General features: G+C 48.9%; 1 protein-coding gene across 2 annotated transcripts in view; it reads right to left on the bottom strand.

Moving 5' to 3' along the window:
• adcyap1r1b (adenylate cyclase activating polypeptide 1b (pituitary) receptor type I) overlaps positions 1-15,000 on the bottom strand; it is a 26,330-nt gene that overhangs the window by 8,692 nt on the left and 2,638 nt on the right. For both annotated transcript variants that reach the window (XM_064333916.1, XM_064333917.1), the window contains exons 2-3: positions 11,272-11,509; positions 4,872-4,977 (exon numbers count right to left, since the gene is read on the bottom strand). In XM_064333916.1, the coding sequence (XP_064189986.1) occupies positions 4,872-4,977; positions 11,272-11,319 (154 nt within the window). In that variant the 5' untranslated portion in view covers positions 11,320-11,509. The remainder of the gene's footprint in view (positions 1-4,871; positions 4,978-11,271; positions 11,510-15,000) is intronic.

Below are 15,000 nucleotides of genomic sequence, written 5' to 3'. Positions count from 1 at the left end.
AATGTTCCTACACACAGCGTCCTCATAATGTTCCTATACACAGTGTCCTCATAATGTTCCTATACACAGTGTCCTCATAATGTTCCTCTAACAGCTCAATAATATATAACAGACCGGCAGAACTCTTAACACCAAATGCAACAAGGATCACAACAGCTCCCAGGCCCCAAATTTCCACGTGTGTCACACACACCCGACGTTTAATGTCCCTGTGATTGCATTACCTAGGCCATGATGCCCCGGAGGTGTACTTCAATTCAGGCGTAAAGGTGAACTCTACACCAGGTCTCCTCCAGGGCCAGACCCCACCAGCATCGATAAACACACACCTGGGGGCTGAGTGGTAACCCGGCAACCCCCAGGGAAGGGGTTATATCCAGTGTTATGTGTGTCTCATAACAAAAGCAATAATAATAATAATAATAATAATCCATCCATCCATTATCTATACCTGCTTATTCCTGGTCAGGGTCACAGGAGGTGCTAGAGCCTATCCCAGCATGCATTGGGGAGGCAGGAATACACCATGGACGGTTTGCCAGTCCATCACAGAATAATAATAATAACTAGACAATTCCTGCAGAAATTGTGAAGTGTGGTTGCCGCCAACGCAGTCAACTTTGTGCACAACGGAGTGAACAGTTTCTGTAGTATAAGCAGAGACAGAGTATGCTATACATGCTATAACATCACGGCAACGAGTTCATTTGCAACACACATATTCAGAGCTAAATTAACCCTTCATCAATACTTGAGATCAGCGATTTACTCACGGTATGCTGTGACGAGTGACGGCAAATCATAAAGCTAGCTGGCCACTTCAGAGGGTCTTGGAAAAACGTTATATCTGCACTGCACAACCGCTCCATTTTAAAAAGCAAGACAGGGCTAGGGAGATTAATGTGATTGATTTATGGTTTTACGTTAAGTTCAGCTCATTTTTACAATTCAAATAAAAACATTTAACTGTGCTGCAATTCAGAGTTTAATCTGTTACCTTAGATACGAACTCATAGACACAGGATAGCCTACTACGTGTTAGCCGACCAAATTTCTGGAGTTAGACCGGACCTGAAGCTGCTGCACACGTGCTGTTGACGGCGTTGTTCCAGTTTTCAGTACAGTCTGGCTTGTTTGAAAATTCGTTTATTCAGTAGCTGAGAGCATAAGCTTTCTAACCAGGTATAACAGCACGTCTATTTTTGTTTTTTAATATCGTTTTTTAGGTCAACCGAAAGCTATGTCATCATGTCATAGAACGTATTCGCTCTTTGTTAGCACTAGCATGCAAATACGCAAAGTCTGGCTTGTTTGAAAATTCGTTTATTCAGTAGCTGAGAGCATAAGCTTTCTAACCAGGTATAACAGCACGTCTATTTTTGTTTTTTAATATCGTTTTTTTAGGTCAACCGAAAGCTATGCCATCATGTCATAGAACGTATTCGCTCTTTGTTAGCACTAGCATGCAAATACGCAAAGTCTGGCTTGTTTGAAAATTCGTTTATTCAGTAGCTGAGAGCATAAGCTTTCTAACCAGGTATAACAGCACGTCTATTTTTGTTTTTTTAATATCGTTTTTTTAGGTCAACCGAAAGCTATGTCATCATGTCATAGAACGTATTCGCTCTTTGTTAGCACTAGCATGCAAATACGCAAAGTCTGGCTTGTTTGAAAATTCGTTTATTCAGTAGCTGAGAGCATAAGCTTTCTAACCAGGTATAACAGCACGTCTATTTTTGGTTTTTTAATATCGTTTTTTTAGGTCAACCGAAAGTGCTGTCATTATCGCATTAAAGCCATGCACTCTTTGTTAGCACTAGCATTCTGACGAAACGTCGTCAACGAATTTGCGTAATATCTTGTGAAGTACTATTATTATTTAGGACTTCTGGGTATGCCTAAGCCATATGTTTGTTGATATACCTAGCTGACAGCGTTTTCATTTGTACTTTTTCATTTTGAATATCGTTCTTTCACTTCCGCAATCAGCTATATCCTATCCTGCCTGCTGAGACCGTAGAGCTGACGGCATCACGTGTGCAAAGCCGACCAATGCTGTAACTTCACCGTTCGCATATGAATGACGTCACCTTCTCCATTCATCTCTATGGGGAAAAATTGGGCATAAAAATTAATATTTCTCAAAAACCGTGCAGCGAAACTTTCCACAAAGTAATAGCACACGATTCCCAAAGAAGCCGGTCATTTTGACATATGGCACGTGTATGTGGTGTGAAAACTCTGGGAGGAGTAGCGGTCCAAAAAATGGGTGGAATAATAATAATAAATAAATAATATGTGCAATAATAATAGTGTAGTTGCCCTAAGGCAACCACACTAATAATATGTGCAATAATAATAGTGTAGTTGCCCTAAGGCAACCACACTAATAATAATAATAATAATAATAACATAGCGTCATCATAATGAGCATAATCACTATAATAGCACGGTAGGTGAATAGTTAAGAAGCGCAGTAATGATGTGAGACTCGTTAGCAGAGACAGCTAGCAAGAGGCCGAGCCCTGTAATTAAGCTGTCCTCTCTGGTTACCCGTGACAACCAGGGTGTGAAATTCAGGGGTCCGCGGTTCTGTGTCAATTCCACGCCCTGAATCCCGGCTGGCTGACGGCCCGTGCTACGCCACAGGGCCACGCGTGACCCCGGGACAGGGAGAGGGAGGAAGAGAGAGGGAGAGTGAGGGAAGGGAGAGGGAGAGGGAGGGAGAGAGACAGAGAGAGGGAGAGTGAGGGAGAGAGGGAAGGGAGTGGGAGAGGGAGGGAGAGAGGGAAGAGAGAGGGAGGGGGAGAAGCATGTGGGATTAATGCAGGCTCTTCATGGGGATGACAGCATGAAGACAGAAAGGCAGCAGGGTTTCTGCTGCAGACCTGACCTTCCCGTGCGAGCTCAACTACAGCCAGAGAGCATGGCCATCTCTCACTCTCTCTCTCTCTTTCTCTCTCTCGCTCACTCACTCTCCCTCTGTTTCTCCTGCTCTCTCCTCTCTCTCTTCTCTCTCCCACTCACTGTTCCGTTCTCTCCTCTCTATCTACCCCATTCTGTCTTTCTGTCTCACTCTCTCCCATTCTCTCTGTCTACCTGTCTCACTCTCTCCCATTCTCTCTGTCTACCTGTCTCACTCTCTCCCCATTCTCTCTGTCTACCTGTCTCACTCTCTCCCATTCTCTCTGTCTACCTGTCTCACTCTCTCCCATTCTCTCTGTCTTTCTGTCTCACTCTCTCCCATTCTCTCTGTCTTTCTGTCTCACTCTCTCCCCATTCTCTCTGTCTTTCTGTCTCACTCTCTCCCAATTCTCTCTGTCTACCTGTCTCACTGTCTGTACCGCTGTAATTGCAACCCCCTCTTCCCCTTTCCCCATCTCTCCACCCTTTCTCTCCCTCCATCTCGCTTTCTCTCTTCCTCTTGTACCCAGTCTCCCTCCTCTCCTATCCCCCACCCCCCTCCTCTTCCCTCATTCTCTCATTCTCTCCATCCTGCAGTTCAGTGTGTCAGCAGTATTTCCTGTTCTCAGCCTGTTCCGCGGAGCCAAGCCTCCTGTGATTGGCTGATCGTTAGGCACACTGACACCCCTTAAAGACTGGGGGCTGTGGGGGGGCCGGGGGGCGAGGGGGGGTTTCTGGGTAGAGGGGAGACTGCGGGAGCAAAGGGGGGAGGGGGGGGGCAGAACAGCGGGAGGTAAAACAGGGGGGCTAAGGGATGAGGCACTGCTCTCTGACACGGACTGGACAGAGAGAGTGGAGACCTGTTTCCTAGCAACGCTGGACCCGAGATTAACCAATGGCAACCCGCAATTTCCCGGCTACACTGCTGGCCACAGGGCCACTGAGGGTTTACGAAGAACAATGCACATGGACCGCAAATCACTAATAATAACCATGCTGAAAATGACACGTGTGAAATCATGTTTAAGAAAACTTTAAAATTTGAAATAAAAAAAATCAAATAATAATTAAACGACAAAAAATAAGCCATTGAAAATAATAAATAATCCCGCTCTCTCTCTCTCCTGCTCTCCCCCGCTCTCTCTCTCATTCTCTCTGTCCTTCTCTACCTCTCCCGCTCTCTGTCTCTTCCTCCCCGTCTCTCTCACTCGGGGGATGCAGTAAGTTGTGCTGAGTGAGACATTAGCAGGCGTGCTGTGTGTGGAATGCTGTGTAACCTTCACAAAAACATTTACAATCAACCGTTCAGAAAAAGCGCTCTTATCCAGAGCGACTGCACTGTCACAGGAGCAACTGTAAACCCTGCATAAGGCCTGCACATGCATTCATAAGTACTCATAAGAATACATAAGCATTTATAAGCATTCATAAGCATTCATAAGTATTCCAATTGACATAACCTGGCACTGAAGGCAACATTGCATTGTACAGAGAGCACTTATCTATACACACACGCCTACACACGCACTCACAGACCTACACACACACACATGCACACACACACACACACTCACAGACTACCACACAACACACACACACACACTCACAGACCCACACACACACACACACTCACAGACCTACACCACACACCACACACATCACAGACCACACACGCACACACACACACACCACTCACACACCACACACACACACCCACACACACACAGACCCACACACACACACACACACACACACACACACACACACACAGACCCACACACACACACACACTCACAGACACACACACACACACACACACACACACACACTCACAGACCCACACACACACGCACACACACACACACACACACACACACACACACACACACTCACACACCCACACACACACACACACACACACACACACACACACACACACACACACACACGCACACGGGCCTACTAACCGAACTCGGGGTCGTTGGCGGGGTCGTGCTCAGCCATCTTCTCCATGCATCTCTCCTGCTCCCGCTGGATCACGCAGTAGGAATTTTCTGACGGCTGAGTCGAGATCTGGAACAGCAGAAACACACGGACTTTATACAGAGCCAACCACACACAAACCATACAGACGCCCCATTACACCACACACTAACCATACAGACACTGCATTACACCACACACCAACCATACAGACACTGTATTATACCACACACCAACCATACAGACACTGCATTACACCAAACAACCCATACAGACACTGCATTATACCACACACCACACACCAACCAAGCACTAACCATTCAGCTACGACATTACAGTCGGGGGGGCAAGTGTATTCTGTACAGTAGAATAGCTGCTCGGATCAATCTGCAGAAACTCACGACGACCGCGCCTCGTTTTGTAATCTGCCCTGAACAAGGGCGTCAGGCCGACGACCGCGGTGCGTCAACGCGCATTTAACGCGCTCCGGCAGTTACGCGGCTCTGCCAGGACCCGTCCCTCACAGCGCCGCCTCTCTGTCTGTCACTGGGGGGCCTTGCGTACAGCGCACTCTCTGTCTGTCACTGGGGGGCCGTACAGCGGCGCACTCTCTGTCTGTCACTGGGGGGCCGTACAGCGCACTCTCTGTCTGTCACTGGGGGGCCGTACAGCGCACTCTCTGTCTGTCACTGGGGGGCCGTACAGCGCACTCTCTGTCTGTCACTGGGGGGCCGAGGCAGCGGCGCACTCTCTGTCTGTCACTGGGGGGCCGTACAGCGCACTCTCTGTCTGTCACTGGGGGCCGTACAGCGGCGCACTCTCTGTCTGTCACTGGGGCCGTACAGCGCACCTCTGTCTGTCACTGGGGCCTTGCGACAGCGCACTCTCTGTCTGTCACTGGGGCACGTAACAGCGGCGCACTCTCGTCTGTCACTGGGGCCGTACAGCGCACTCTCTGTCTGTCACTGGGGGGCCGCACAGCGCACTCTCTGTCTGTCACTGGGGGGCCGAGGCAGCGGCGCACTCTCTGTCTGTCACTGGGGGGCCGCATAGCGATCAGCAGCTAGCGGGAGCTTTCTTTAAAAATAGCCCCCGAGCCGCGACGACAGCGCCGGCGGGGTTTAAAACATGACGCCAGGTGACAGCCGTGTAGCCTCACGACCCTTCCCCTCTCTCCCTCTCTCCCTCCCTCTCTCTCTCTCTCTCCCTCCCTCTCTCCCTCTCTCCCTCCGTTAAACTCATCCCTCTCTCCCTCTCTCCTCTCTCCCTCCGTTAAACTCATCCCTCTCTCCCTCTCTCTCTCCCTCTCTCCCTCCGTTAAACTCATCCCTCTCTCCATCTCTCCACCTCCCTGCAGACTCAATGAGACGAGGGCCACGCCCGAAACTCCGCCCGGGCCCGTGGCGGGTGGGGTGGGGTGGGGGGGGGTCGGATCTTTGCTAAGACTGACAGCGTCAGCAGAAAAGCAGCCGGAGAAGATCCCCAGCCCCACAGAACAAGGGCAGAACCGTTATTTAACCAGAACAGGGGGATGGCATTCAGACACCACTGCTGCTCTACACACACACATACTATATACACACACACACACACACACACACACACACTATACACACACACACACACACACACACACACATACTATATACACACACACACACACACACACAGTTACACATACACACACACGCGCGCACACGTGCACTCACTATACACACACACACACACACACATAGTTACATACACACACACGCGCGCACACGTGCACTCACTATACACACACACACACACACACACATAGATACACGCACACACACGCATAGTTACACGCACACACACACATACTATATACACACACACACACACACATAGTTACACATACACACACACGCGCGCACACGTGCACTCACTATACACACACACACACACACACACACACACACAGATACACGCACACACACACACACACACACACATAGATACACGCACACACACACACACACACATAGTGACACGCACACACACACATATGCAGTTACGCACACACACACACACACTTGATTGACGTGTGGCTTGGAAACACCTGTCTGTAATCGGTGTGCGCAGTAAAGATGGAGGATGTGAGTTAGCCTCCCACCACCCCCCCCACCCCCTCCACACCCCCCACCCCGTATTCTCTGTGGGAGAGGAGAGGTCCCTGGGACAATACCCCCCCTTCCCCACCTCATGGAGCATCTGAGCACAATGCACATCCCAAAAAGAGGAAAATGTCCCGTTTTTGTGACAATGGTTCTGATAATATGTTTTCAAGAAGTAGCACACACTGGCCTATTGATGAAACAGGAAACTCTTCCTTGAATGCACCCAACAGAATGTGTTATGAAGCAAAAGATACACTGGCATGTATTGGAAAATATATTTAGTGGTGCCTGCACATTTTCAGATGTATTATTAAATTATTAATTATTATTATTAAAATTATTAAAGCATATTTTGTGAAATATGTCGATACAGTGAAGTTGCATCCCAGGACTGGGATGACAGGTAGTGCAGGGAGTGATGTAGCAGAACAACATGACTGACCTTTAGGAGTGATGCCCCCCCCTGCTAGGACCCCCCCACCCTGACGCTGGGCACGCAGCCTTCCCCCGACAGCGCCGCAGTCAGCATCGTTATAATTAGCGAGCTGGCAGGGGCACAGCGAGGGGCGGAGTCCTGGTTAATTATAGACGGACGGTCGTGCAGATTTTCTGACGCAAAAAAAAATCGTTAATAACAGCTGATCTCACTTAAGCAGTGTTTTGTAACGCATTACAGGTGATCTCTCAGAACGCGCGCTCTGATGTAAACATCAATCACAGGTGATCTCTCTGGCTCGGAGCTGACCTCTGACCCTTGACCCCGGTCTCTCCCGTCCCGCTGCCCAGGGGCATGTACTCAGCCATAACGGAGCCCATTGCCCCCCCCCCCCGGGGGTGCGCCAGGGAGAGCGGCCGTCGGCCCCATCGTTACACGCGAGCAGACCGGACCAGTCGCACACCCCGGGACCTTTTCTGTCCAACCGTCAGCGTTGCCGTGGCGATTCGCTTAAACGGGCCTGGACCCTGAGCTGGCCTGGGTCTGGGTGGGAGGGTACACTGAGCTCTGAACATACCCCCCCATCCACCCCCCACCAGGAGGAGTGACAGCAGCGTTTAGCATTCAGCCTCGGTGGGGGGTCGGGGGGGGGGGGGGGGGGGCTCACCACTTGTGTGGTCTGAGAGAAAAAATGAGAAATGGAGGGAACTCAGATTCAGACTCAGAACCCCGCCAGGCCGGCCCTCAACAGGCTTTTACTGAGGAAGCTACAGCACACAGACTACAGCTGCCTGCTCCCACTGACACACACTCTCTCTCTCTCTGTCTCTCTCCCCCTCTCTCACTCTCTCTCTCTCTGTCTCTCCCCCCTCTCTCTCTCTCTCTATGTCTCTCTCTGTCTCCCCCCTCACTCCTCTCTCTCTGTCTCTCCCCCTCTCTCTCCTCTCTCTCTCTGTCTTCTCCTCCCTCTCCACTCTCTCTCTGTCTCTCTCACTCCTCTCTCCCTCTCACTCCTTCCTCTCTCTCTCCTCCCTTCTCTCCTCTCTCCCTCTCTCCTCCCCTCCTCCTCTCCTCTCCCTCCCTCCCTTTCTCCTGGCATGTTTCACACATTTCCGCACCAGCGCGTGAGGGTGAGGGTGAGGGTGAGGGTGAGGGTGAAGCAGGGACAGAATGAAAGTAAGCTGAATAACTGTGCATGTATCTACGGATGGCACAGCCATGGCGGGGGGGGGGGGGGGGTTGTTTGCCAAGATACGGAAAACCACCCAGAACTCTACCTATCACTCATCTGTCATCTTTCTTTCTTTGACTTTTTTTTCTTTTTCTCCCTTTTATTTGCTTTTTCCATTGTTCTCTTTTTTCCATCCATCTTCCTTTTCTTTCTTTTTTTTTTACAGCACGCCAGAATGTGTCAAGCTGCGAGTTTTATTAAGGACACTTCACAGCTTTTTATCACAGCACTGATGTGTATGAGGGGAAATGGGCCTGGCTTGCTGCATTGGCAATGATACAGCGTTTGTGGATTGGCTATGCTAAAGTGTTTGTGTTTTGGCTGTGGTAAACTATTTTGGTGTTGGTCATGGTAAAGTGTTTGTGGATTGGCTATGGTAAAGTGTTTGTGGATTATTATTTTTTAAATTTAGAATTTTTTTTTAGGTTATGATAATCCCTAGCTTGGAAGGAAATTCAGTTGTGTTTGAAGGGAATTTTATTTTTGTAATTCTGGACAAAAAGAAAAAACAGTTTTACTGTGGCGAGTTGCTTTGACAGTCAGGTGAACCTCTCCCTCCTGTAGGCCAAAACCTTTATTTCTGTCTCTGTTTTACCTGTGTTCTAGTGTCACCTTTACCTGAACACTCCCTCCTCTCCTGCACACATCTGTCTCACCCCACCTCTTTCTGTCTCTGTTTTACCTGTGTTCTAGTGTCACCTTTACCTGAACACTCCCTCCTCTCCTGCACAGATCTGTCTCACCCCACCTCTTTCTGTCTCTGTTTTACCTGTGTTCTAGTGTCACCTTTACCTGAACACTCCCTCCTCTCTGCACAGATCTGTTCACCGCCTCTTTCTGTCTCTGTTTACTGTGTCTAGCGTAACCTTACTGAACACTTCCCTCCATCTCCGCACAGATCTGTCTACACCCACCTCTTTCTGTCTCTGTTTACCTGTGTTCTAGGTCACCTTTACCTGAACACTCCCTCCCTCACGCACAGATCTGTACTACACCCACCTCTTTCTGTCTCTGTTTACCTGTGTTCTAGGTCACCTTTACCAACACTCCCTCCTCACCTGCACAGATCTGTCTCACCCACACCTTTCCTGTCTCTGTTTACCTGTGTTCTAGTGTCACCTTTACCGAACACTCCCTCCCACACTGCTCAGATCTGTCTCACCCGCTCTTCCGTCTCTGTTTTACCTGTGTTCTAGTGTCACCTTTACCTGAACACTCCCTCCTCACCTGCACAGATCTGTCTCACCCCGCCTCTTTCTGTCTCTGTTTTACCTGTGTTCTAGTGTCACCTTTACCTGAACACTCCCTCCTCTCCTGCACAGATCTGTCTCACCCCACCTCTTCCTGTCTCTGTTTTACCTGTGTTCTAGTGTCACCTTTACCTGAACACTCCCTCCTCTCCTGCACAGATCTGTCTCACCCACCTCTCCTGTCTCTGTTTTACCTGTGTTCTAGTGTCACCTTTACCTGAACACTCCCTCCTCTCCTGCACAGATCTGTCTCACCCCACCTCTTTCTGTCTCTGTTTTACCTGTGTTCTAGAGTCGAGAATTTTTCCACATGAATCACCTCTAATCAAGTGATTATTTTTGTCACTCACTCTGGTAAGCATAAACACAAACACATTCACACGCAAATACATATGTACCCACAGGTACATACACACTCACACACTCTCTCATACACAGGTACACATACACTCTCTCATACACAGGTACATACACACTCACACACTCTCTCATACACAGGTACACATACACTCTCTCATACACAGGTACACACACACAGGTATACACACACACACACACACACACAGGTATATACACACTCACACACTCTCTCATACACAGGTACACATACACTCTCTCATACACAGGTACACACACAGGTATACACACACACACACACAGGTATACACACACACACACACACAGGTATACACACACTCACACACTCTGTCACACACACACACAGGTATATACACACTCACACACTCTCTCATACACACACACACTCTCTGTCATACACACACACACACAGGTATATACACACTCACACACTCTCTCATACACAGGTACACACACACAGGTATACACACACACACACACACAGGTATACACACACAGGTATACACACACACACACACACACACACAGGTATACACACACTCACACACTCTGTCACACACACACACAGGTATATACACACTCACACACTCTCTCATACACACACACGCTCTCTGTCATACACACACACACACAGAGGTATACACACACTCACAGGTATACACACTCACACACTCTCTCATACACACACACACACACACACACACACACAGGTATACACACTCACACACTCTCTCATACACACACACACACACACAGGTATACACACACTCACACACTCTCTCATACACACACACACACACACACACACAGGTATACACACTCACACACTCTCTCATACACACACACACACACACAGGTATACACACTCACACACTCTCTCATACATACACACACACACACACACACACACACACACACACACACACACACAGGCATACACACACTCACCAGAGGCAGCAGCAGTAGGGTGCTGATGAGCACTGCTGTAGAGGCCATGCTGAGTCCTCAGTGCTGCTCAGTGCTGCTCAGTGCTGCTCAGTGCTGCTCAGTGCTGCTCCGTGCTGCTCCGTGCTGCTCCGTGCTGCTCAGTGCTGCTCAGTGCTGCTCAGTGCTGCTCCGTGTAGACAGGCAGAGGTGGGTAGAGTGTGCAGGGATTACTGCCACTGCTCTACTGACATCATCACACCTGCAATACAGAACAGAGCGTCAGTGTGTGCGTGTGTGTGTGTGTGTGTGGGTGTGTGTGTAAGAGAATGTGTGTGTGCGTGTGAGAGAGTGTGTGTGTGTGTGAGAGTGAGAGAGTGTGTGTGTGTGCGTGTGTTTATGTGTGTGTGTGTGAAAGAGAGAGAGAGAGAGAGAGAGAGAGAGAGTGTGAGTGTGTGTGAGAGAGAGAGAGATTGTGTGTGTGTGCTCTACAGTAGGTAAGTAGGTACAGTATACATGGTCATTACTCAGGAATGCAATTGGCTCAGGTAAGTCAAGTGATTGACAGCTCAATATCGTAGTCTGACACGGGGAAATAGAAATGGCAACAGAAAAGCAGCCAGGAAACAATGAGATAGACTTCACACACGCACACGCGCACGCGCACGCGCACGCACACACACACACACACACACACACACACACACACACAGCGAGCAAGCACGACGCGTCACCCTGCCAGTGTTTCTGTCCTCTTTGATGTGTGACATTTAATCCAATCAGGTGCGAGCGTCTCTTTCAGCAAGTGTAGGGAATGTCTGAGACAATGCAGCTGTTAGCAGGGGAACACACACAAGCCCCGCCGCCCCGCCAACCCCCCCAACCCCCCCGCCACGCAAACCACATTCTCTGCTTAAAACCCACCCGCAAATAGACTGGGGGTCGCGGGGTTATATGGGGGGTTCTAATACCCTCTGCAGTCTGCAGTAATTGTAGGAGATGAAGGGAAATGCAAAATTGCAGGTCAATAACCCCGACGCTGGGGCGGAGCTACGGTGCCCACTATCAATCACCTGACTTGTCTGAGCCAATCAGAAGCTCTTGTTCCCCACAGCGGAACACAGTGATTGGCTCACATCAAGGAGTCATCAGCCCGGCCCATTTGTAGTGGAGGTACAACGAGCCCGACCGGGCTGTGACGTGAGGTACGTCAGCCCAACATCTTCAGCTTTGATTGGCTAACAAACCAACGCTGAATCATTTATTCCGACCAATCACGGTCCACGTAAGCGTGGCGACAAATGATGAGTGATGATTCAGTCCAGCCCCAACCGATGACATGCTGCATGATGCTGGCTAAAGCTTATTAGAACCAATCATATTGCAGAAAATCCCTTTCCAGATATTCCAGAGTGTGAGTGATGGGGGGGGGGGGTGCAGTGATGGGGGGACTTGGCAGAGTCATTAGGAATTGGAGGTGGGGGGGCGGGGGGGGGTGGGGGGGGTTCTGGTCTGAACCCCAACAGCTTTATCCAGTTTAAATGAGCATTGAGCAGACCCCTGCGGCAGTACAACCAACAGAATACCTACCTGTGCGAGATCATGATTCAAGCAGAGGAAGCCAGTGATCATCACCTGCATTAATTAATGCTCAGCCCTGGGCATGAATCACAGCAGAATCTCCACCTGGTCAAATGGCGCCAGGAGAAGTGGCTAATGGCTAATCATAAAAATCTGACTCACCATATGGCTCTGGATTTGGACCATGGGGAAGGGGGGTGGAACTGCACCTAGGTGCTTAATCAGAACTGGTCCAGTAAACATCCGGCTAGTTTAACGGATGTAGGTGGGATTGGACTGCCATGACACCGCCTAAGGAGAGCTATCCTGTGATTAACACTGCATAAAACAGTATACGAGAGAGAGAGAGAGAGAGAGAGAGGGGAAAGGGAGAGAGAGGGGAAAAGGAAAGAAAGAGAAACAGAGAGGAAGTGGGAGGGAGAGAGAGAGGGGAAAGGGAGAGAAAGAGAGACAGAGAGAGGGAGGGGACAGAGTGTGAAAGAGAGAGACAGAAAGCGAGAGAGACAGAGTGCGAGAGAGAAAGGAAGAGGAGAAAGAGGAACAGAGAGAGGGAGTGGGAGGGAGAGAGAAAGTGGAGGGGAGAATTAAAAACTAATTCTGCAGTAAAATCAAAATTGATGTTTTTCCAATGTGGGAGACGAGGAAATCCATCGAACGTTTGGAGAGATGGAGATTTTTTTTTTTTTGGCAAACCTTGTTAAATGAAGGTTCTCAGAATGGCGGGAAAGAGGCGTGCGTGTTGCCATGCCAACCTCCGGGCACAGGGACAGAGCAGACTCGCGCAGATGGAGCCGTTAGCGTCACTGCGCTCTCTAACCGTCTCACCCGCGGCCCCAAATAAGGCTAAACCCGGCCCAAAGCAGCTCCGCGGCGGCGCTAACTCCGCGGCTAATCTGTATCTTAACCAGGTGCTAACTCCGCGGCTAACCTGTATCTCAACCAGGCGCTAACCCTGTTCATGGAGATCTACCATCCTGGAGATCTTCATTACAACCCTAGCAAAGATCACCTCATTCAACAGCCAGAGATCTCGTCAAGCTACTAAATAATAGAATCAGTTTGGCAAAATTAGGGTTGAAATGAAAACCTTCAGGACAGCAGATCTCCAGAAACAGGGTTGGGCAGCCCTGTCTTACATCATCATATTATATATATGCATTTCATTGGCTGTCTCTTTCTGCTTTCTGGGAAGTTAAGGCAACCTCTGGGAGGTGACGCTACTTACAGTGAACCCACAATCATGAGGGGGCGGGGCTTGACCGAGAGAGCTCACAGTGATTGGCCACCGTGGAGTTCAAAACTCGGGAGGCGGGGCATAAATGGCAGAGTATGACATCACGAAAGCAGACACTCTGAATTCTAGAATACCGAACATCGTCCTTTTTGGGGGTCGAAGTTCAAGATTAAATTGAATACGTCACGACCAGTCTGAACCCTGGCAGGAACACAGCCAAAAGCACGGGTGAAAACTATCAAAAAGTATCCATTGCAGAGCCAGATATTTCCACTGCTGTTAAATTGAATTTTTCTTTTTTCTTTTTTTTTTTTAATAGTCGTGTTTCCCCTACACTACACTTTTTACGATTGTCCCTGGCTTTGCTACATGGCACATTACAGTCATAATGGCTTTCCTGGAAGTCTTCCTGCGCACCCGAACGCTTCACAGCTTCAAACAATTAATCACAGCCAACCAAAAAAAAAAAGACCAAAAAGAAAACAAAACAAAACATCCCACCGCATTAATATGCAAAATGCTGTTACTCTCCTGTTTAATTATTTATAGAACACATTCTGTATCTCCCTTTCACGGTATGTGCCTGTGTGAAGCGTAGCTTGTCATTTGGCATTCTGAACAGTGCCAGGATTTAATTCAGTTACTTTGGAAGAAGAAACGTGTATCTGTAGCTTTTGAGATTTACAAAGCCCCCTCCACTCCAAGTACCGACCTCCCTGAAATAATACTGCAGTAATCCTGAAGACCTTGGTAGGACTTACACTGGCACTGATCTATAAATCTCTATAATCTATAAAGCACCTTGTGTGAAAGGCATAGAGCAGGGTTGCCCAACCCTGTTCGTAGAGATCTACCATCCTGTAGGTTTTAACACCAACTTTAACAACGCACACCTGACTCTACTAATTAGCAGCTCAAAGAGATCTCTAGCTGTTGAG

Source organism: Anguilla rostrata, chromosome 4 (genome assembly GCF_018555375.3).
Source record: "Anguilla rostrata isolate EN2019 chromosome 4, ASM1855537v3, whole genome shotgun sequence".
Taxonomy (NCBI): Eukaryota; Metazoa; Chordata; class Actinopteri; order Anguilliformes; family Anguillidae; genus Anguilla; species Anguilla rostrata.
Note: the sequence above shows the minus strand (reverse complement) of the source record. Positions and strands in the feature narration are given on the sequence as shown.